Genomic DNA, 24,367 nt, shown 5'->3' with positions numbered 1-24,367 from the left:
AAAAGCTTTTTGTTGATGGTGACCAGCTGCAAAAAATGACATCTACTACAAAGAATTCAATCAGGGCACAAATCTCCAACATCTCTAAATTTTTTAAGTTACAGACACAGTAGAGGCCTCCTTCTCCTATGTGCCCCCTGAACTATCACCTGCATACATTACAGACATTAGTCAACAGGTGACAATTATTTGCATGAGTTTCTCAGCCTCTTGAATGGCTGTAAGTTCCCTGAGCAGGGAATTCTATTTTCCTAAGTTTCCTACTACAGTGGAACTGAACCTAGTACATCCTCACCAATTTGACCACTGAACGTATGAAATGCTATAGTCTGGGCACCACAGAGTATTTGTTTTCTTTTCACATTTTTAAAACTTTTTGGGGGGTAGATATGGCTCAGTGGTAAATCAGATGCTTAGCATGGAGAAGGTGCCGGGTTCAATCCCCAGTACCTCCATTTAAAAGAAACAAAATTTTTTTATTTTAAAATAATTTTACATCATCAGAAAAGTTGCAAAATTAGTACAAAGAATTCCTGCATACCCTTTACCCAGCTTCTCCTCATGTTAACACCATATATAATCTTAGTAAGATTACTGAAGCTGATTTACATTGATACAAGCCTATTAACAAGTCCACACACCTTATTCCATTCCAACTTCACCACTATTAGCACCAACGTCCTCATCCCGGTCCAGGGTCCCACTCTGGATTCTGCACTGGATCTCCTTGCTCCAGTCTCTAAGTGTGCCCAGTCCCGCCTTGTCTCCCAGGGCCATGTCACTTTTGAAGAGTTTTGGTCAGTTATTTTAAACAAGGGCCCCAAGGGGTTGTCTGACATTTCCTCGTGATTAAATTGAGGTTCTGGATTCTGGGTAAGAATATCACCGAAATGACACCGTGCTTGCTTCTCGGTGCCCAACATCAAGGGTACATGCCGGTCCTATGTCTTATTACTGGGGCTGTTAAGCTAATCATTGGTTAAGGTGGAGTCTGTCAGATCTCTCCATTAAGCTATTCTTTTTCCTTTTATAATTACTAAGCATCCTGTAGGGAGATCTACTGAGATTATGCAAATATCCTGCTTCTCAGCATACTTCAGGTCACTAATTTTAGCATCCATTGATGGCTCTTGCCTACAACAATTTTATTAATTGTGGGTTTGCCTAATGGCATATTATTTCCATCATTCCTTTCATAAGTATGGGTCAGAACTGTAAGGAAGACTGTTCTTGCTCCAATTTATCTATTCAATTGTTTATTTAATTTACTATGGCTTCATGGATACTTATTTTATTTCATGAATTATAATCCATTACAATCATTATTTCACTGTTCAAATATCCTGGCTTTGGTCATTAAGTCCCTTCAAATTGTTCCTGTGTCTTTTTGACTTGCTTCTCCTTTTTGTTGCCTGTTTTTGGGTTTTTTGAGCACACTCTTAACTTCTGGTCCAAAACATGTTCCAAGCTCATCTTGCATTTCCCCAAACTTGGAATCAACCATTTTGCCAAGGAGTCCTGACTCATTTTATTGGAGAATGGTATTTAGAAACTGAGACCTAATCATTCTGTCTTCTTTTTCCATGAAAATAACTTTTCTTTTTTTTTTTTGAAAATAATAAATGATTAGGGTACATAAAATTTAAAGACAGATAATTTGTTAAGAGAGAGTATCTCCAAGTATCATGAAAGTTTGGCACGCTCTAAATTATAATGGTAGATAAAACAGGAACTGTTTTAAAAATCTGCTGTCTTTTAACAAAAGAAAACAGGCTAGAATTTAAAAACTCAGATTTGACCCTTTCACCTGAAGAGAATTCCATCCCACTTGAGCTAAGAATGAAACCTGTAACAGAAAGTATGCCAGAGAAGGAAAGAAAATAAGTAAACTCATCGATAAGGCTTTCCTTAAAATCCCAAGTAACCTGTTCACATTTGGCTGCATCCAGAGCCTTCCTGTGAAATGCAAGGTCAGCAGAACAGCATGGACCGTGGAGCCAGCTGGCCTGGCTGTGAGCCCGGGGCCCCAGTTTCTAACTGTGTAACATGGGGCAAGTCACTTAACCTCTCTGCCTCAGTTTCCTGATCTGTAAAATAGGGATGATGATAATTAAGCTGTCTCACAGAGCTGTGGGGGTTGAATGCGTTAAAATACATAAAGCACCGAGCATAATGCTTACAAAAGAAAAAGCACTAGCCCTCCCCGCCAGTTACCATCATCTTCCAACATCTATCATCTCCCTTCTGAGCCCTAACGCCGTAAAGGAAAGCAGTATAAAACACCTAAGAAAAGGATTAGCTAAGATAGAGTGATCTCATTTACATAAAATAGAAAAAAAACCCGAAATCCTAAAAATTTCTCACACACAGAAAAAGTACACACGTTAAATGCACTGGAAAAATCTGAAAAAAATACACACCAATGCATATCCCCAAAGAGAAAAAATAAGGTTTGCTTCGAGAGTTTCCATTTTGCCCTATAAAATTCTTGACAAGAAATTTTGTATCAGAGGTGTCTGTATATTACTAGCATAATTTTTAAATACATACATGACAACCTGAGAATAAGAAGGATCATACTTACTAGCAATTAAAACACGTACTGCTTTTTCTTACATCCACATTAGACCACGGTGCTCTAAGAACATTAGACTCAAGGCACACCTCTGCCATTAAAGAAGAAAAGGCAAACTCAAACAGCACACACCACATCTTTCTGCGTTTTCCTTTACTTGTTATTAGGATGCCTTCTCTTTCCTTCACAAGTGTTACCCATTTTGCACCTCCAGAAATACAAACATTTCTCAATTTACCTCATCCCCTAAAGTAGTAATCCGAAATTTTAGATACTACCCAAATAATGCCTCTTGTGTGATAAGACAGAAAAATAGCTCCCCAAAGGCTTACCCCTCAGAACCTACGATTATATTACCTTGTACGGCAAAAGGGACTTTGAAGATGTGATTAAAAATCTTGAGATGAGGAGATTATCCTGGACTACCCCGATGGGCCCAGTGTAATCACAGGGTCCTTATCAGGGAAAGAGAGAGGCAGGAGAGCCAGAGCCAGAGAAGATGTGACGAAAGACGCAGGCTGCACAGTGATGCAAGGCCATGAGCCAGAAATGCGGGCAGCTTCTAGAAGTTGGAAAAGGCAAGAAAACGAATTCTCCCTGAGAGCCTCCAGAAGGAATGCAGACCTAAGACCCATTTTAGACTTCTAGCCTCCAGAACAGAAAGTAAATTAATAACTTTGTGTTGTTTTAAGCCACTAAGTTTGTGGTAATTTGTTACAGCAGCAATAGGAAAGTAATACCCATGGCTTCAGACTTTTCGTCTTTAAAAAGTATAATTTAAGCAGGTAAGATTAGACAGACACCTGACATTTCATTCTCAGCATTCCAACAAATATTTGTTGAGGATTCTGTCACCAGAACAGTGGTACACACTGGACACCTAGAAAGAACAGGGATGGTTTGCCAAAATCAGTGTGGCAGTGCAACTGGGCAGAAGCCAGGAGACTGTGGCTGGGAAGGAGGAAAACAATTGGGTGCTATTTGCTGTGCTCAGTGATCCTGCTAAGATGTGACCCTGAGCAATGGCACTTTTTACTCAAGGTAAAGTGACACCAGTACAAAGGGTAAGGAAGAGAAACCTTGGGGTAACTCTCTGAAAACTGCTTTGCAACAGAAGACACACTATCCTCAACAGGAAATATACTTCTGAGTAATTACCTTTTAAAGTTTTCACTTTATTGTATTAAGATATAATTTAGAAGTAAAATTTGCACATTTTAGTGTACAGTTCCTAAGGTTTTAACAAATGCATCATCATGTGAACACAATCACAATACAGAACAATACCATGACGGTAAAAACCACGCCTCTGCTGCTTCACCGTCAGCCCCTCCCTCACCAGCAGCCCCTCCAACTACTGATCTATTAATCTGTTCCTACAGTTTCGTTTCCCAGAGTATCATAAACATGTAGTATAAATAACACAATATATAGCCTTTTGAATCTTGCTTCAATAAGTGTGACACATCTGTTCCTTTTTATTGGGAAGTCATATTCCATTGGAAGGATGTACCACACTTGGGGGCAATGAAGGGACAGTTAAAAGATACCTGAGTTGTTTCCAGTTTTTGGAAATAATGAGTAAAAGCCAACGTGCACATGGATTTTGAATGAACTTGGGTAAAAACCTAAGAGTGGGATGGCTGGTCATCCAGTCATACATATTACAATATAGTAATAAATATTTAACTTTCCAAAGAATGACACTGGACCCACACCTCACACTGTATGGAAAGATTAATTCAAAACGATCAAAGACTTAAATGTAAGAGCTAAAATGGTGACTCTTCAAAGAAAAAACAGGAGTAAATCTTTGTGTTGTTGCATTAGGGAATGGTTTCTTAGACATGACACCAAAAGCACAAGCAACAGAAGACAAAGTAAATTGTACTTCATCAAAATTAAAAGCTTTTGCATCTCAAAGGAAACTATCAATAAAGTGAAAAGACAACTCACAGAATGGATGAAAATATTCACAAAGCATAAATCTCTTAAGAGACTTGTATCCAGAATAAAGAAATCTTTAAAAAATTCTGTAATTAAAAAAACGCAATTTTTAAAATGGCAAAGAACTTAGACATTTCTCAAAAGACAATATAAAAATGGCCATTAAAACATGAAAAGATGCTACAATGCTCATCATTAGAGAAATGCAAGTCAAAATCACAATGAGATAACCATTTCATACCCAGTAGGACAACTTAAATAAGCGCTGGCTGGCAAGGATGTGCAGAAACCGGAACCCTCATACATTGCTGGTGGGAATGTAAAATGATGCGGCCACTTTACAAAGCAGTGTGGCAACTGCTCAAAAAGGTAGCCATCAGAATTACCACATGATTCAGCAACTCCACTCTAAGTATATACTTAACAGAAATGAAAAATTATGTCCACACAAAAACTTGGACATGAATTTCATAGCAGCATTATTCGTAATAGCCAAAATGTAGAAACAACTCAAATGTCCATCAACTGATGAATGGATAAATAAAATGCGGTATATCCATAATGTAATACTGTTTTTTAATGTAAGCATTTAGTGCTCTATTTCCCTTTAAGCACTGCTGTAGCCACATCCCATGAATTCGGATTTGTTGTGCTTTCACTTTCATTTAATTCAACATTTTTTACTTCCCTTGTGATTTCCTCCTTGAATCATGAGTTATTTGCGTGTTATTTAATTTCCTAATATTTTTGGAGAGCTTCCAAATATATCTGACTTCTAGTCTAATTCCATTATGATCCAAGCACATCCTTTGTATGCTTTCAAGTCTTTTAAGTTCATTAAGGTTTTGTGGCCTGGAACACCACGTGTCTTGGTGAATACTTCACATGCACAGGAAAACATGTGCATTCTGCTGTTGGTAGTCAAGTTTTACAAGCCAGTGAGGTCAAATTGGTTGACAGTGTTGTTTAAGACTTCTATATCCTCACTAATTTTCCATTTATTTCTTCAGTCGGTAAGAGAGAGAGGAGTGCTGTGAACATCAATCTTAATTGTAGGTTTACCTATTTCTCCTTTTAGTTATGTATTTTTAACCCAAGTATTTTAAAGCTTTGGTGTTAGATATGTACGTATTTAGGACTGTTAATATATTCTTAGAGAACTGAACCCTTTATCATTATGCAATGTTCCTCTTTATCCTTGGTAAGCTGCTCTGCTCTGAAGTCTACTTTGATAGTAATATTGCAGCTTTCCTTTGACCAGTGTTTGTATGGGATATCATTTTATATTCTTTTACTTTAAACCTGTGCCTTTATGAGTTTCTTATAGACAGAACATACTGGGGCCTTGCTTCTGTACCCAATCTGAAAATCTGCCTTCATTACTATGTTGAGACAATTTACATCTTCCTCAGTTTAGTATGTTTAGATGATTTTTACAATGAAAAAGTATGTTAGATGATTTTATATGTTTAGACAGGTGAAAATCTGAATTAATTAGTATGTTTAGATGATTTACATTTAACATAATTATTAATATGGTCAGAGTAAAATCTATCATCTTGCATTTCTTCCATTTACTCCTTTTTTCCTTTTCTGTGTTCATTTGGATTAACCACATTTTTATGATACCATTTTATCTCTATTGTCTCATTATTTACACTTTTACTTATTCAGATATATGTAACTGACATATAACATTGTATTAGCTTTACATATGCAACATAATGATTTGATATATGTATATACTGGAAATGATTACATCAGTAAGTTTAGTTATTTAACATACATGGCCTCACACAGTTCTAAGTTTTTTTCTTGTGATGAGAACTTTTAAGACCTACTCTCAGCAGCTTTCAAATGTACAATATAGTATTGTTAACCATAGTTACTTTTTCTTTTTAATGGTTTTAGTGGTTGCCCTAAGGTTTACAATACACAGCTTTAATTAACCAGGGCCGAGTTTCAAGTAAGTTATACAAGTTCACATGTAAATTTTAACTAGACAAACATAAATTTTATAGTTTACTTTCATCTGTTCCATTTACAGCACACTTACTTGTACTGATCCAAGTTTATGTCTAGTATCACATCCCTTCTGCCTGAAGAACTAACTTAGCACTTCTGGTGATGCAAGGTCTGATGACAATGAATTCTCTCAGCTTCTGTGATACTGAGAGAATACTCCTCTGAGAGAGTGTTTCTCTTTCATTTTTTAAAGATTACTTTTCCTGGGTACAGAATTCTGGGCTGGAAACTTTTTCCCTTTTAGCACTTTAAAGACGCTACTGCACTGTGTTTTGGTTTGTACAGGTTCAAAGGAGAATTCTGCTGTAACTCTTTTCCTCTGACGACCTTCAGTACCTTCTCTTCGTTTCCAGTTTTCAGCAGTTGGAATGGGATGCGTCCAGGTGCTTTCCTGCGATTTGTTTGGGGGGGTCATCTTACCTCATGTTCTCTGAGCTTCCTGGGTCTTTGTTTTGGTGTCTATCACTAACTTTGGAAAATATTTGGCCTTTATTTCTTCTGACCCATTCTCTTTCTCTTCTCCTGAGATTTTACGTTCAGATCATTTGATATTATCCCACAGCTAACGGAGGCTCTGTTGTTTTGGGGTTTTTTTTCCACAGTTTTCTCTCTGCATTTCAGTTTGACAATCTGTACTGGCCTATCTTCGAGTTTACAGGTGTTTCCTTGGTGATGTCAAGTTGACTGATAAGCTTACTGAAGGCATTCTTTGTCTCTGCTACCATGCTTTTCATTTCTAGAATTTTCATTTGATTTTCTTACGTCTATCTCTCTGCTGAAATATCCTACCTGATCATACATGACTGCCTTTTCTACTAGAAGCCTTAATATATTAACCAGAGTAATTTTAAATTCTATGTCTGACAGTTCCAGTATCTGTGTCCTAAAGAAGCTGGTTCCATCCATTCCCTTGTCTCAAAAATGCCCTGCTTTCTTTTCTTTGCTTCTGTTTAAGCCTCATAATTTTTTTGAAAGCAGGATAATCTCTGTAGGACTGCAGAGACTGAGGGAAATAGTTTCTGTGCCTCGATACGGGCACACCTTTCCTTCTGCCAGGCCTTTCGTGTGAGGAGTCAGAGGTCTTCTATTGTCAGAACATGGACTTGGTTGGGGATTTGCTGCTGCTGTGGTTACTCGTAATGCCCCACAGGCTCCCAGTTCCTCTAGCCAGCCCTTGTGTTTAGGGTAGAGACTCCTTTGCCAGAGGGGTTTTTCTCTGCTCCACCTGCAGTTTTAGGTCTTCAATTTATGCAACACCTCGGACAGTCAGCTGACCTCTGTGTTCTTACGGAATTCCACTGTCACCTGCTACCCAACATCCGTTAGCCTGGTATGGGGTGGGGGTTCTCCGATATTCTGATGAAGGCTTGGCCTCAGACAAGCACCCTGGTCCTCAGCGCTGCTGCCTTGCCCCCTCTGCTAAAGCTCTGGCCCAGCGCACACTCTTGTCCCTTCCCCTGGGGTAGAGGGTTTTCTCTTCTCTTCCCGCAGCAGTTTAATCTCACAGCAGACAGGGAAGGGAGGAGCCAGACAGGGCTCGGGTCTTTCCCGAAGCACCTATGCTGTCCTCCTGCAGACCCTCCCGGCGAGGGCAGCGCCCCTGGCCGAGCCTCCTGTAAACGCCCAGGGAGGAAGAGGCTGCAAGTGGGCATCTGCCGCCCCAGCGGCCCCGTATTTTCTTGCTAGTCCACACTAGGCCTTTAGCAGGTCATCAAACATTTTAATCGAATTCTTCTGAGTGCTATTCATGTTCTCTGTCCCAGGTGAACAGGTTTGCAAGCCATCTCTTCTTGGAGGTACCTGTCTTTTCCTCGATTTCAGGTTGGATGGTCGCCCTGCAAACTCAGCCCTCTGACGGGGTCTGCAGTGGGCTGGGGTTTGTTGCTGCAGTAGCAGTAAGGGTGGGAACAGTGCTTTCTCCAGCTTTCTCCATTCTAAGTGAAAGCTAGAAGCCCCCAACTATCTACTTTTTATCCAAACTTTAAGAACCATGTGATTCACATGACCAGCTCTGCTCACAGAAGGTACATATGAGACAACAGCTTCAGGTCAAACTCACATCAGCGATAAAAAGCATCTGATTCCAAGAAAGCACACAAAATTGTTTAAAAATGTATACCGTAACGGGAATTTTTATGTGTTAAATTAACCACAGCTGTTGAAGGAAGTATGTCACACAGGAAAGAATACTTCTAACATTTTCAACACGAATTTGTTAAATTCTATCAACTTGTTAAAATTGTATTCATTTGTTTAGAATAAGTGTTACATGATATAACCGTGTAGCAACTAAACTGTGTACTTCTCTGTGCATAACAAAAAGGTAAGGAGAAAAAAATACATACAATAAAAATACCTTTTAATCGGTGGTGAATTTCATTGTTGTTTTTTTAACCAAGCCCCTACGTTATGAGCATTATAAAATTTCAGTTCCTTGAAGACTAAAACTAGTTTCACTTTGTACCTGATACATTCAGAGTCTACGCACTTCAGGCCACTTATGACACAATCACGGGCAACGGTCTGGCAACTCAGTCTGTATGTTATATACCACCACCAAGAATAGACAACACTGTACATTGTCATGGTATAATGGAAATGAAAGTACAATAAAACAAAATTTATTTCCTTTTGCTAAAAGAAACATCACTTGAGCTATATTCAGAGGAAGATACCTGAATAAAATGTCTTTTTTTTCCCCTAATAAAACATTTCTACTTTAATCCTTGCCTTTCCCTAGCTGAATGCTATTGCAGTATTTAAATACACCTACTATGTCAATGTAGTACAGCTGAATAAATACTTAGATGAACACTGCAAGGCAGGGCCTCATTTTAGAGACAGGATCTCATAGGATCCCAAATTTAATTACTTTTTAATGTATGCAGGGACAGAAAATGCTCAGCTAACAGAGGTATAAAGAGAAACATACTGGTTTTAATTTTACAAAATCATTGCAAGAAAATACAAGTTAAAATCAAGATAACCTTTATTTTCTGTGAGGATGGCAAAGTCAACTAAGAGCACCTAGCACCTAGCAGTGAGGGAAACGAAATGGGTACCTTCTCATATACTGCTGTGAAGGGGTAAACTGGTCCCCAAAAAACTGCTGCAAACTTTATGGTGGGCATTAGACAGGGCGCTGAAATTTTTTCAAGTATCCTTGTATTCTGACCTACCAATTACACTTCAAGAAAACTAGAATAAGGAGATAATCAAGCAAGTGCACATCTACTCATGTGTAAGAACTAAGCATTATTTATAATAGCATACGGCAAAACAAAACAAAACACAAACTACATTTCTCTCTGTGGGGCCTCAGATAAACTGTTTTAAAGTACGTCCATATATGGAATACCATATAGCTATTATAAAAAGAATGACCTAAAACAGCATTAGAGCCCCAGGGGGAGTAGCTACTGGGAGAAGTCCTGGATTCTAAGGATAAAGTTGAAATCATTTAAGCTTCCAGGCAGAAAAGAACAAGCTGCCAGCAATGGGGGAAAGTCAGATTGTCATTGGACTTCTTACTAGGAACACCAGCTAATATTTGACTGCAAAAGATAAGTGCCTCCAATTTTGGAATTGAGTCTGCTTCTTTGCTATCTGTCTAACCAACTTCAAAACTACAGAGTCAGTGAGTCAATAATCAGCTAAGTAAGGCATCCTGATGAGTAAGCTTAAAACATCTAGTATTTTGGTACTACTTTATATTTTTAAGACTACTACTAATTGCTAACCTTGCTGTTACTATTATTTTTACTGTGTGCCAGGTTCTAAGCCCTAAGCATTTTTATTTACATTAACTCGTTTAATCTTCACAGGGTCCACTGAAGTGCAGACACCATTAGTCCTATTTTATACATGAAGAATCTCAAACAGAGAGGGGTTATGTATCTTGCCTAAGCTAGTAAGGAGCAGAGACGAGATTTAAACCTACAGCTGACTACTCAGACCATCCTCTTGACCACTGCATTTGTACTGCCCCTACATGAGTAAGATCCTGATTTAAGGAAATAAATGCCTATGTGAAGTAAAACACACACCTAGATCCAAATACTCTGTGTTCACTTACCTATTTCATTTTTTAATTTACAACACAATGGACTCTCTCCTTACTTATGCTATATCTCAGTTTAGGACGCTGGCTTCTATTACAGATAGAATGAAGGGTAAATCTTCAGTGTGACTGAAAGCTTGCTTACTGCTCAAGATTTCCTCTCTATGCTAAGAGTGCCACCTAGTGGGCTAAAACAAAAATCTTCATCAGCACAATTGAGACAAAAAATTTTGAGAAAACACAAAAAAAAGAGACGGATAGTGAGGAAGACAAATGTTAAGATATGCATCAATTTTCAACAGGTCTTCTCTGAAAACACACATAATTTACATCATTAACCAAAAAATCTCAGTTTTATAAATTAGTGATTTATGCAATACCAACACTTTCAACCAAAAGAACAGTGTCTCACCCCTGAAGTTCCTGTGAGTAACTATGACCCCCGGTGTCTCTACAGCACCGTATGAACATCACAATGACACGCTGTATGATGCTGTACCACATGTGAACCCATGTCATTTCTCCCTTAGCCTGGACTCAAGGACAGAAACCTTACTTACTTTGCTGTGTCTTACATCACTGAATGTGCTGAATGAAAGAACTTATGAAAAGAAGCTTGAAGAGAATGTGCCTTAATATTTGTTTTATAAACATAAACTACCTTTAACATAATTCTCAACCTGGGCAATGTCTGAACACATTTTTGGTTGTCACACTGTGGGGGAAGATAATGCTCCTGGCACCTAAAACAGCCAGGGACGCTGCTGATCACCCACAATGCATAGTGACAACCATGACACCAAACAAATTATCTAGCTCCAAATGTCAATACTGCCAAGGCTGAAAAACCTTGCTTTCTCCCAGCCATCTTCCCTGAAAATTACAGATTAATGAAAAACACCAATTTATAACAAATTGAGCCTAGAACCCAATTTTGTTTTACATATATAAGCAAAGTATTAATACACATTTGATTTTCTAGTAATATACAACACATAATGTATATGAATATAGTATGATTAATATACAATGTATAATGTGTATGAATACAATATGATTAACCTTTGTAAATCACAGAAAAGTTACACTTCATAATTTTTAGAACTTTCCCACGAACTCTTTATCACCTAAGGAAAATACCAAGTACGGTACATAAGCTGCCAATGAATCATACCTTTATTAGTTCATCTGTAGCTATCACCTTCAATGGTAATTCTACATATAAATGTAAACAACTATTCCATTTATATTCTAGTATGTATAAATGTGCTTGAATAATTATGAGTGTTGAAATACATTTTTAAAATATAAATCAATTTCATTTCTCTTTATTTCACAGTTTGGGTATTATACTGACTTAAGAAATTCTGTGTATAGGTAAATTACATTATTTATGAATTTTATTTTTACAAGGGCAAAGAAGATGTTACAAAGTATTTGTTATAAAAACTGTCCACTGAATTTGGTTAAACAATTAAAAAACCACTAGCTTACCAAAAAGATCAGTCTCTCCCCCAGCCTTTGCTATTCTCTCCCTGAAAATCCTCTCCCTCCCCTGACAACTGCCCCCATGGCCACAGTTCTGACACTTTACAAGGCTGGCTCTACCTCCCTCTCCACCTTTTTCACAGAGATCTCTGAGCTCCACTCTTCCCACAACCCACGAGCTAAGCACATCCTCATTTACCTCTTTCCTAGCATTTGATACAATCTGCAATCATTTTTAATTTTGTATATCACCTATTTTCCCCATTGGAATTTAAGCTCTATGAAGGCAGAAACCACCCTATGCTGCTCACTACAGTATCCCCTACATTAGCAAAATGACGAGGGCAAGCAACAGGAGATCCGTAAATATCTGCTGAATAAATGGACTCATGAATAAATGATTATAGATGGTAACAAAAATCTCAGAAAATATCAACTCAAGAGTAAAAGAATGAAGTTGATAAACTAATACCTATAGGTTTAAGCAAATTACTTAAAAGATATAAAGAGAACCACTTTATATATACATGAGCCAGAAATAAATGATACAAATTCCAAATAAATAATGAGGAGACTACATTAGATAATAAAGACAGTAAATACAAAATGACACTCAGAGCTGATTCAGAAAGTTCAAACTAAAATAAAAGAATACAGGTATAAAGTGAGAGAAAGGGCAAAAATATATCAAAAAAAACCCCACAAGGGATTATTAGATAATAATAGGAGATAAAGTTGGACCTCAAATAAAACAATATTCATTACAACTAAGAGGGATACTGAATGATTATGGATACAATACTTAAACTATGACCATGATGGTTAAGAACACTTATAAACCAAAACCTGTACAAAAATCTATACTGGCAAAATTAACAAAAATATAAAAGTAACAGGAGTTATTAATATTTGCTCAGTCACTGCTCAGATCAAGTAGTCAAAAAAACTAGTACCTGGGTGATCTAAGTTTCTTTTAAAACAAAAACTCAACAACAAAAATTAAACTGATAAACCAAACCAAACAGATAAACCAGCATAACAAAGAAATAAGGAAGAAAGCCCATATAGAAAAAGTTAGCAATAAAAGGGAAAATAACAGAGAGAAAAAAAAAATCAGACAAGTTCTTGGGCCATACTCTGTAAAAGTATATGCTATTAAATTTGAGAATTTAAAATGGGTGATTCTGTAGGAAAATATAAATTACTAAAATTGACCCACAAGACAGAAAACTTAGAGAAGGACATAACCAAAGAAGACATTAAGAATGCTGTCAATACACACACACACACACACACACACACACACACACACACACACACACACACACACAAACACACACACACACACACACACACACAAGAGAGAAAGAAAAAGAAAAAGAAAGAAAGAAAAGAAAAAAAGAATGTTGTCAAAAAATAAGCCAGATACATTCATGGGTGTATGCTTTCAAATCTTTGAGAAATCCAATATACTCCTAAAGAAAAGTAAGGACAGAAAAGGAAGGCAGGAAGGGAGGAAAGACTATTTCTCTTCTAATGAATCCAGCATTACACTATACCAAACCCTGAAAGGCACACAAAAAAGAAACCTGACCACCCTGAAGCAAAAATCCTTACATACACCAGTAAAAAGAATGCAGAAATGCATAAACCAAAGAAGGGTTATTCTAGGAGTATAAGGATAGTTCAATATTGGGAAAGCTAGTAATGTATTTCACAACAGCAATAAAGATCTTAAAAGATGCAAAAATGACTTACTGTTTACCTTCCCAGTATCTTCCTGATTTATATGTATTAAAAAATAGATACACACATATCCTCTATGTAAGGTATATGTAAGGATATTTCCTGAGGCACTGTTAAATGTTTAAAAATTCATTCATCAGGTACACGTATAAAATGGAATACTAAACAGCTATTTACAGAGTATCCATAGTACAGAGAAAGTAAACCAGAAAAATAAACATTCAGCTATTCACAGAACTTATTTCTGGATGTGTGAAACTTTACTAACAAGCATATAGGATTACTTTCATAATTTGAAGGGAAAAAAGTAAAAATCCTCATTTTGTCCTGTAAGGCCAAGTTATGAGGAGATGGGAAGAGGTTAAGCCAATAAAGGCCATATAAAATGGCAAATGAAAACGGGGGTAATACTAAGGAACAGAACTCTAGGTAAAAGATACACAGATAGGAAAAGACTGAGAAAAAAGGTAAAACAAGAGTATCCACAGAAAGCACACACAAGGGACAGAAAACAGCAATGCTTATTAGTACAGGTCCTGTGTGACGGTCACGGCTAAATCAAACTGTGCTCCTAAAATTTCTCCAATGAAACACTACCAAGAAATCCTAGTTTCATGCTGCTGTTACAGAGCTTCTACCATCTCTTTACTTTCAAACACCTGCCTCAAGGTAAGCATCAACTTCCAGAAGATATGCTGCACCAGGCTGCCATCAAGAGAGCAGGCTTAATACTAAAATGTCCCATTGAGAAAGCCTGTCATTTGCTGAAGGTGCCCAAGATAAATGGAAGAGAAACTAAAACTAGTGATATACTATATTGGGAAGTAGAAAAGAGAGACAGGTGTTAGAACCAGAGAGATGACAAAGAATAAGCATTAGACAATGTTTCAAGTTAAAAAATCAAGAAATAACAGTATAAGCAAGTTATTTAGCAAGATGGGAAAAACCATCAGAAGAACCTAAAATAAAACCAGGTAGGTTACTTGCCATAAAAGAAAGGGACTGGAACTAGAGAAAGGAAAAGCGTATCTACTTTTCTTACTGTAAGATCTTCCTCACTATTTGGACATGTGATACTTCTGATAAGGTTTTTAATACTGTGAAAATTTTCTTCAAATGGATTAACTATGCCTAAGAATAAAGAATCTGTTGTTTCTTTGTTTAAACTCAGGATTTTAAAGTTCAAGTCCATTCATACGAGTTTTTAAAAGGAAGAAATCAATTTGACGATTACAAAAGTTTACATAACAGCAAAATTCCAAGCGTAAGAGACTCAAGGAATACTAAAAATTGCTAAGCCAAATCTTCCTGAAATGAGCACCTATCAATACAACACACAGAAGAAGCTGACTATCTTGTTTATATGCAGCAAGCTTACTTATTAGAAATGGCATTATAGAAGAGCCAGAATACTTTGCAAATTTTCATTTAATTAACATTTATTGAGAATCAACTAGATAACAAAGTACTCTTGATGAGGATTTTCACAAAAATACAACATTCTATTTTTTACAAGTCATAGTCATCTAAGTAACTTCAGGTTGACTAAACCATAAGCACCACAAGCCTGAGCATCTACAACCAGATAAACATACAAAAGAAAAACTTAGGGTTATGTACAAATTACGAATCATAATCAAGACAGGTATGAGCTACTACAGGGGCAAGATTTGTAAATGCATTTCTTATACAAAATTATTCATTCAAAAGAATCCCTCTTATATAATGCCATAAAAAAAGAGTCAGTATGACTAGCAGGCTGGCATAGCAGTAGTTTCACTGTTTGGAGTCTAATACTGCTATTGTACTCTATGTCCTCATATATTGTTAAGAGTATTTTGCTGTGACTTTGTATTACTTTTTAAATTTTTTAATTAAAATGATCAATTCTTGTAACAAAACTTCAAAATTAATACAAATTTAGAGTAAAAGATTATATTTGCTTAAATGAGAATTTGTATAGAAGAGAAATTTCTCATGACTCATAAACATTTATTTACTATTTTACATGAAAATATTACTGAAATATTTTAAAGTAAATCTAAAATACTGATGTCACACACTTACAAGACAACATATAGCTTAGCATCCAACTCTACAACTGCCAGAAAGAAAAAATTAATCTCCTTTCTTATCCAATTTGATAGTCAAAAAATTCGTAACTTATTTAAGAGCATATCAGTCTCCAAAAAAGTTGATTCTTTTTTCCATCCTGTATCAAGCTTTCATATCAAGAAAGGAAGTAGTATTTGTAAAATAAAAGGAATAAACAAACTCCTGTTTGGTACAGCTAAGCTGTAAGCATAAGAAATCATGAACTGCTACACCATGACTCCAAGTACAATTAACATAAAATATTTCAAACTACATATTTCAATTTGCATTCTGAGAAACAATTTTAGATATGAGTTACTAACTCTGTTCTAAGGTAATACGCAAAAAAAGCACTATTATAAAATTTAAGTTATAATTGTATTATAAATATTACAAATTCTGTCACCCTAAATTTGTATCATGTCTGCAAACTAAATAAAGCATCTATACAAAAAGGCTCACCTTCATCCACGGAGAACTGACAGCTCTTATCATTGAAGAAAAGAATTTTCTTCTTATCAGGACGGTTTACAAACAGTATCTGGTCCCCTAATGCCTTAAAGATAAAGAAAAATGCTTCAGTTAACTAAAATTACATCACCCAAGGAAAAAAAATTTCTTTCTTTCAAAGCAAAGGACTTCCATTTTCTTTAACTCTCAGTATAACATTAAGGTCCACTAGACCCAATTTTAATTCTTGAGTTTCTTTCTTGGGCAGTTCTGAATAGTTTTAACTATTGATACTTTGAGACTTTTATTCTTAGAGGTCTTCCGAAGTACTAAAAGAAAATTGAATTTTATTCTATTTAAAAAATTAATAAATCTACGCTGCAATTACAATTTGGGTCTATTGGACCCTTTTACTGATCTAAGAATAACTGTGGGATCTCAGTGTTCTTACCTTTCCTTTGCCCTGAAGTGTTTTGCTACTTACTCATCATTACCCATCAATTATTTCCAATTATGCTTTGAAAAGCTAAAATAAGAAAATGGAAGGATAATCAAAATCACCTAAAAGTGTGCAACTGTGAGATAGCCATCCTTCAGTTTTCTTATTGTACTGCCCAAAGAACTACACCCTCTCTCAAAAAGATATAAAAATCTTGAGTAATCTTTGCTGTCTTGTAGCTTTCACTGAGCTAAATACAGAATTCTTCATTTTCTAATACACATAACAATGACAAGGAAACTGATCTAAGATATTTCACTGTTATTAATGAATAAGGACAAGAATGCAAAAAGCCTGATAGTAGAATATTATAAACAAACTTTCAAAAGACAAAGAGAAAATCTTGAAAGCAGTGAGAAAAAAGCAAACCATCATACACAAGGAAGGGATGCTCAATAAAATTAAATACAGATTCCTCATCAGAAAATCCACAGGCCACAAGGTAGTGGACCAATATATTCAAAGTGCTAAAAGAAAGAAAACTGTCTACCAACAATCCTATATCCAACAAATCTATTCTTCACAAGTGGAAGAGAAATTAAGACCCAGAAATTAATTAATTAAGAGAAATTAATTCCCAGATTAAAAAAAAAAAAAAAGCTGAGGGAATTCATCACCACTAGATCTGCCCTGTAAGAAAGGCTCAAGAGAGTCCTGCAGGGTAAAATGAAAGAACACCAGACAGTAACCCAAAGTAGTTATGAAGAAATAAAGATCTCAATAAAGGTAAATATGTGAACAATTATGAAAGTTAGTAATCCTGGAGTAACAGTTTCTAACTCACATATCATTTTCTACATGACTTAAGACATACATTATGTAAAGCAATTATTAGTCTAAAAACTAGTATTATCATAACTTGTTTTCTAACTCCAAATTTTCTCTTCTACATACTTTAAGAAACTATTGGATTTAAAAGAATTATTAGTTCATGTTTTGGAGCACACAATGCATAAGATGTAATTTTAAGACATCAACAACCAAAAGGGGTCAGGATGGAGCTGTAAAGAAGTGGAGTTTTCATGTTATTAAAGTTAAACTGATTTAATTTCAAATTAGAATGTTGTAACATTAGGATATTCAATATAATCCAGATGGTAACCACAAAAATAATAGCTATAGAATATACACAAACAAATAAAAAAGGAATTTTTTTATTTCAATACTAAAAAAATCAACTAAACACAAAAAAAATACTAATGCAAGAAATGAAGCACAAAAAGTTATGACACATAGAAAACAAATAGCAAAAATGACAGAAATCCCTGCTTATCAGTAATTACTTTTAAAAGCAAATAAACTCTCAAACAAAAGACAGAAACTGGCAAAATGGATAAAAACAGATAACCCAACTACATGTTACCTACAACAGACTCATTTTAAATTCAAAGACACAGATTGAAAGCAAAAGGACAGGAAAAAAAAAAAAAAAAAAAACTCCATGCAAACAATAAACAAAAGAGAGTAGGGGTAGCTATACTAATATGAGACAAAATAGAGTATAAATCAAAGTTACAAGACAAAAGTGGTATTATATATTAATAAAAGATTCATCACAGCAAGAAGATACAACAATTATGAACATTTACATAACATCTAAAGACAGACCAGCAAAATATATGAAGCAAAACCTGACAGAACTGAAGAATTCATTCTACAATAATAGTTGGACAGTTGGATACTTTAATACCCCATTTTTAATAAAGGATACAACAAGACAGAAGAAAAAATGTCTTAAAACTTCCCAAATTTGATGAAAGATATGAATATAAACATGCAAGAAGTTCAACAGTCTTAACACAATAAACCAACTAAATCTGACAAACCTATTCAAAACAATCTACTCAACAACAGTATACACATTCTTCTCAAATTCACAGGGGACATTTTCCAGGACAGACCACACATTAGGCCACAAAATAAGTCTCAACAGATTTAAAGAGCATCATACAAAGTTAAATAGAGACTAAACAGACAACAGGGAAGATCAATGAAACTAAGAGATGATTTTTGAAAAGACAAATAAAATTGACAAACATTTAGCTTGACTAACCAAGAAAAAACTACGTAAGACTCAAATAAATTGAAATGAAATCAAACAGGAGGCATTCAAATGATTACCACAGAAATACAAAAGATCATAAGAGACTACTATGAACAAATGCCAACAACCTGGACAACCTACAAGAAAAGGATAAATTTCCAGAAACATACAAAGGCTTTTATAAAGACTGACATGAAGAAGCAGAAATTCTGAACGTATCAACTACTAACATAAAGTGAATAAGTCATCAAAAACTTTCCCCGATGAAAAAGTCCGGAACCTGACAGCTTCACTGGTGAATTCTACCAAACATTCAAATAAGAATACCAATTCATCTCAAACTCTTCCCAAAAAAAACAGAAGAAGAGATTTGTCAAACCTATTTTTACAAAGCCAACATTACTCTGATACCAAAATCAGACAAGGAAGCTACAAAGAAAGAAAACTGCAGGCCAACATCCCTTTCCTGATGAACATAAATGCAAAAATCCTCAACAAAATATTAGCAAATCAAATTCAACAATATATTAAAAGAATCATACATCATGATCAAGTGGGATTTATTCCAGGCATGTAAGGATGGTTCAACATATGAGGAAATCAATGTGATAAACCACATTAACAAAATGAAGAATAAAAATCATATGATCATCTCAACTAATGCAGAAAAAGCATTTGACAAAATTCAACATCCACTATGATTAAAGCTCTCTGCAACGTGGGTCCCAAGGAAACATACCTAAACATAATAAAGGCCATATATGACAAGCCCACAGCTAACAAAAAACTCAACAGTGAAAAGCTGAAAGCATTTCCTCTAAGATCAAGAACAAGACAAGGATTCCCATTCTCATCGCTTTTATTCAACATAGGATTGAAGTCCTAGCCAGAACAATTGGGCAAGAAACAGAAATAAAAGTCATCCAAATAGGAAAGGAAGAAGTAAAACTGTCACTATTTGCAGACGACATACCTAAAAAAAACCCTGAAGATTCCACAAAAAAACTGTTAGAACTAATAATAAATTCAGGAAGTTGCAAGACACAAAATCAATATACAAAACTCCACTGTGTTTCTATGTACTAATAACAAGCTATTAGAAAGAGAAATTAAGAAAACAATCCCATACACAACTGCATCAAGAATAAAATACCTAGGAATAAATTTAACCGAGGAGGTAAAAGATCTCTACACTTAAAACTGTAAGACAATGATAAAAGGAATTGAAGATGGCACAAAAAGAGGAAAGATATTCCATGTTCATGGATTGGAAGAATCAGTATTATAAAAATAATGTCCATACTACCCAAAGCAACGTACAGATTTAGTGCAATCCCTATCAAAATTTCTAATGGCATTTTTCACAGAAATAGAACAATCCTAGAATTTGTACAGAACCAAAGAAGACCCCAAATAGCCAAAGTAAACTTGAGAAAGAATAACAAAGCTGGAGGCATTGCTCTCCCTGATTTCAAACTACATTACAAAGCTACAGCAATTGGAGCGGAGGGTATAGCTCAGTGGCAGAGCACATGGTTAGCATGCACAAGGTCCTGGGTTCAATCCTCAATACAATCAATCCCCTAATTACCCCCCAAAAATGAAAATAAAAAGTTAAAAAAAAAAAAAAAAAAAACAAGAACTTTGTCCACAAAGGTACAGCAATCAAAACAGTATGGTACTGGCATAAAAGCAGACAGATAGATCAATGAAACAGAACAGAGAGCCCAGAATTCAACCTACATATATATGGTCAATTAATTTACAACAAACATGCCAAGAATATACAATGAGGAAAAGATATACTTTTCAATAAATGGTACTGGGAAAACTGGACAGCCACATTCAAAGGAATAAAACTGGACCCTCTTATACCATATGAAAAAATTATTTCAAAGTTGATTAAAGAATGTAAGACCTGAAACCATAAGACTCCTAGAAAAAAAACATAAGAGGTAAGTTTCTTGACATTTGTCTTGGCCATGATTTTTCCAATTTGACACCAAAAGCAAAGGCATCAAAAAGCAAACATAAACAAGTGGGACCATATCAAACTAAAAAGCTTCTGCACAGCAAAAGAAATCATCAACAAAATGAAAAGATAACCTACTGAATGGAAGACTCTATTTGCAAATCATTTATCTGATAAGGGGTTAATATCTAAATTAATATCTAAAATATATAAAGAATTCACAGCAAAAAACCAAACAACCCAATTATAAAATGGGCAGAGTATCCAAATAAACATTATTCCAAAGACACACAGATGGCCAATGGGTACATGAAAAGATGTTCAACATCACTAATCAACAGAAAATTGCAAATCAAAACCACGAGATATCCTGAGCTATATAATTCACAATGTTCAAGACTTAAAAGAAATTTAGTAGATCTATGAAGGAATATATATATATATACAGATAGATAGATATATAGATACATATAACAGGAAAATATGACCCATACTCAAGAGACACAGACTCAGTGCAGATCAGCCCCAAGATGATCCAGCTCTTGAAACTGAAATAAGAGGAGTTTAAAGCAGCTACAAGAAATTGTATGCAAGGGTGTAACAGAAAACTTGCTTGTAATGAATGGGGAAAAAAAAAAACAGAAAATCTCACCAAAGAAACAGAAACCGTAAGAAAGAGAAGTCTATAGCTGAAAAATACAATCTCTAAAATAAAAAATTCACCAATCTGGCTTAACAACAAATTGGAGAAAAGTCAGTACAACTGACAGCAGACCAACAGAACAAAAAATAAGTTAAAAAAACAGAGCCTCAGGGACTTGTGGGACAATACCAAAAGGTCCAACATATAGGTAACTGAATCACCAAGAAGTAGAGGAGAGAAAGAAGCAGTTTTACTCCACAGATAGCAAAAAGAATTAATCTGCTTACAGGTTAGCATTAATCGTTAGCAGTTGTGAATAACAGAGACTAGCAGCCTTCACAAGAGAATTCAAAAGGGAACTGTCAAAGTTACACAAAAATGGCTATGCTCTGTCCTGTTGTGTAGCACAAAACACAAATTTCAAATCTGCAACTGGCTCACGACAACCTCAAGTGTATATGATGGAATCTTTATAAAGAAAAATTTTTTAAAAAAATTTAAATCTTGCTATTTTTTAAGATCAAGAAGATATTATTAATTCAAATCATATTAAGGCATAGAAAGAAAAGAGGTTACCTTCACAGCTTTCTGGGAATTGGGCAGTCCTTCCTCTATGTCTTCTAAAAGAATTCCTCCTAAGCCTCGCTGGTCATGCTGATCTAAGAGTCTAAGTAGGGCCTTTTTATCTTTCACGTTGTACTTGGGCTTGAAGGCATACTTCCCATCTATTACTTCAATTTTTGGGTTATTGACTAACGCCTGTAACAGTGACACAACTTGGATGCATTACCAAAAGGAAATCTCATATATACATTCTTAAATTCTACTAAGTATTTGATAAATAACAATACCCAATACAGTGGCAAATTAAAAGTATCCTGTGAATATCAACTAGCAGATCTAAAATACTGGATTATCCAGGGTCCAAAGCAACAGGAAGAGATCAGCATGGTGCTCACTTTTTATAAAAGAAAATGTGTAATATCTATATAAACTCAATTCCTTGGATGAGAAAGAAATCATTTTATTACAACTTCTTTGAAGAAAGCACCCATATTCTTTTAGAAGACAGGTAAGAATCTAAAACATCTATTAATATTAACAGACAAAGCAAGACGAGTACCACCTGTGCCACCCTCAAAGTATAGTTGTTTGCATGCTCGGATTACAATGTGAGAAATATGTCCATGGTATGAACGTATCAACAGTCAGTCTACAGTATCGAACAGCACTAGCAGCTGTGGAAAGAACTGAAAAGGACCAGACTAGTAGTGCATTTAAGAAATTTACCTATAATGTCACCTTGAGTTTGAAACTCAGTAGGAACACAGGAGTTACTGAGAATAATGATGTTCCTAGTCAGTCTTTTCGTACAGCTAATATTAGAAGGAAAGCTCTTCAAGAAAGAGCAACCTATTTATTTTCTTCTGCAGCTGACAGCCTGACCCTGAAAGGATAAAGAGAAGAGACACAGAAAGAAGAAAGGAGGGAGAATAGAACAGTAATAAAAATAACCTTTACCTAATGTGGGTAGTCTGTGAAATCCCAAGATTAGGTAAAGCATCAAAATTTAAATGTGGATTGCCACTATTTGCATATCACTAATATAAGCCACTAACTGGTTCATTTTACATTAAGAAAACCAAGAACAAAATTTTGCTTGGTAAAATAAACTAACTGAATCCTATTTTAGGAAGTTTACATTTGGTCTTTAGAATCAACACTGGTCCTAGAAAGTCTGTCCTGTTAACTGTTATTTCATACTTAAACAGAAAAAGATAAATATCTCAATTTTTTAAATGCTATTCATTTCCAAATTAGCACGGTCACTGATGGTTTTGCGATTCCTTTTCTTCCAATGTTGTGTGTATATACACAGTGTTCGAGATTATTTTTCCAAGTAACCTGCTAGAGGCAGTAACATCACTATGAAATCATAATAGTAGTAGCAGTACAACAAATCCCTTGCTTTCCCTAACATTCCTCATGCTTTTAATGTCCTAAAACCGAAATAATACAATTTGCCAACATATACATTATAAAATTAGCAATTCAAAATAAGCATCAATTACTCTGTAAAAACTTAAGTAAAAATTGGTACAATAACTGACATGTAACTTTACAACTTTTATTCTAAAGTCTTTGATAGTTTTAAATAGATACATAAGATTATATGAAAAGCAAGTCAATCTCAAAATGTGAATGTTTAAAGAACAAAAGCCCTATACAAATTCTTTAAAGAAAAAGCAAAAATAATGATCAAATTTCAGTATATGAAAACCCTAGTTATAGCAATTTTCTTCCACAATATTTTAAGTCTACGCTTACCTCAGTCATTAGCCATTGTTTCTGCTTGAGTCCAATATCTAAATGTTGCGTTTCATCCAAAATTTCTTCTAAAGTAAGAGGATGTGTATCTCCCCTCTGATGCCGTGTCTATTGAGCAAAGAAATTGTTATTAGAAGACAGTTTTAAAATGCTAGATGCATTAAGTAACAGTTACAAGTACATCTTTTCAGGAATGTAGAATGTGTATTATTTGAGGCAGTACAAGTACAGTGATGAAGAGAATGGACTATAAAATCAGAATCGAGTTCAAACTTGTAGCTCTATGAAGTCAAATGATAAACTGAGAAAAAATATTTGCAATTCACATCACAAAGAATTAACGTTCTTAGTGTTTTAACAGTTCCAAAAATCTAAGAAAATTACCAAAGACAGGAACATACAAATCACAAAGAGATGCAAATGACCTTAGACATATGAAAAGATATTCAACTTCCACCAAGATATTTCTTATCTACATTTACAAAAATCCATGTTT

General features: G+C 35.2%; 1 protein-coding gene across 2 annotated transcripts in view; it reads right to left on the bottom strand.

Annotated features, from left to right (window-relative positions):
- The window catches only part of GTF2E2 (general transcription factor IIE subunit 2), a 59,999-nt gene that overhangs the window by 2,985 nt on the left and 32,647 nt on the right, over positions 1-24,367 (bottom strand). For both annotated transcript variants that reach the window (XM_032468705.1, XM_032468704.1), the window contains exons 4-6: positions 23,872-23,979; positions 22,120-22,302; positions 16,398-16,491 (exon numbers count right to left, since the gene is read on the bottom strand). In XM_032468705.1, the coding sequence (XP_032324596.1) occupies positions 16,398-16,491; positions 22,120-22,302; positions 23,872-23,979 (385 nt within the window). The remainder of the gene's footprint in view (positions 1-16,397; positions 16,492-22,119; positions 22,303-23,871; positions 23,980-24,367) is intronic.

Source organism: Camelus ferus, chromosome 26 (assembly GCF_009834535.1).
Source record: "Camelus ferus isolate YT-003-E chromosome 26, BCGSAC_Cfer_1.0, whole genome shotgun sequence".
In the NCBI taxonomy this organism is placed as follows: domain Eukaryota; kingdom Metazoa; phylum Chordata; class Mammalia; order Artiodactyla; family Camelidae; genus Camelus; species Camelus ferus.
This window is presented reverse-complemented; position numbering and strand designations above follow the sequence as displayed.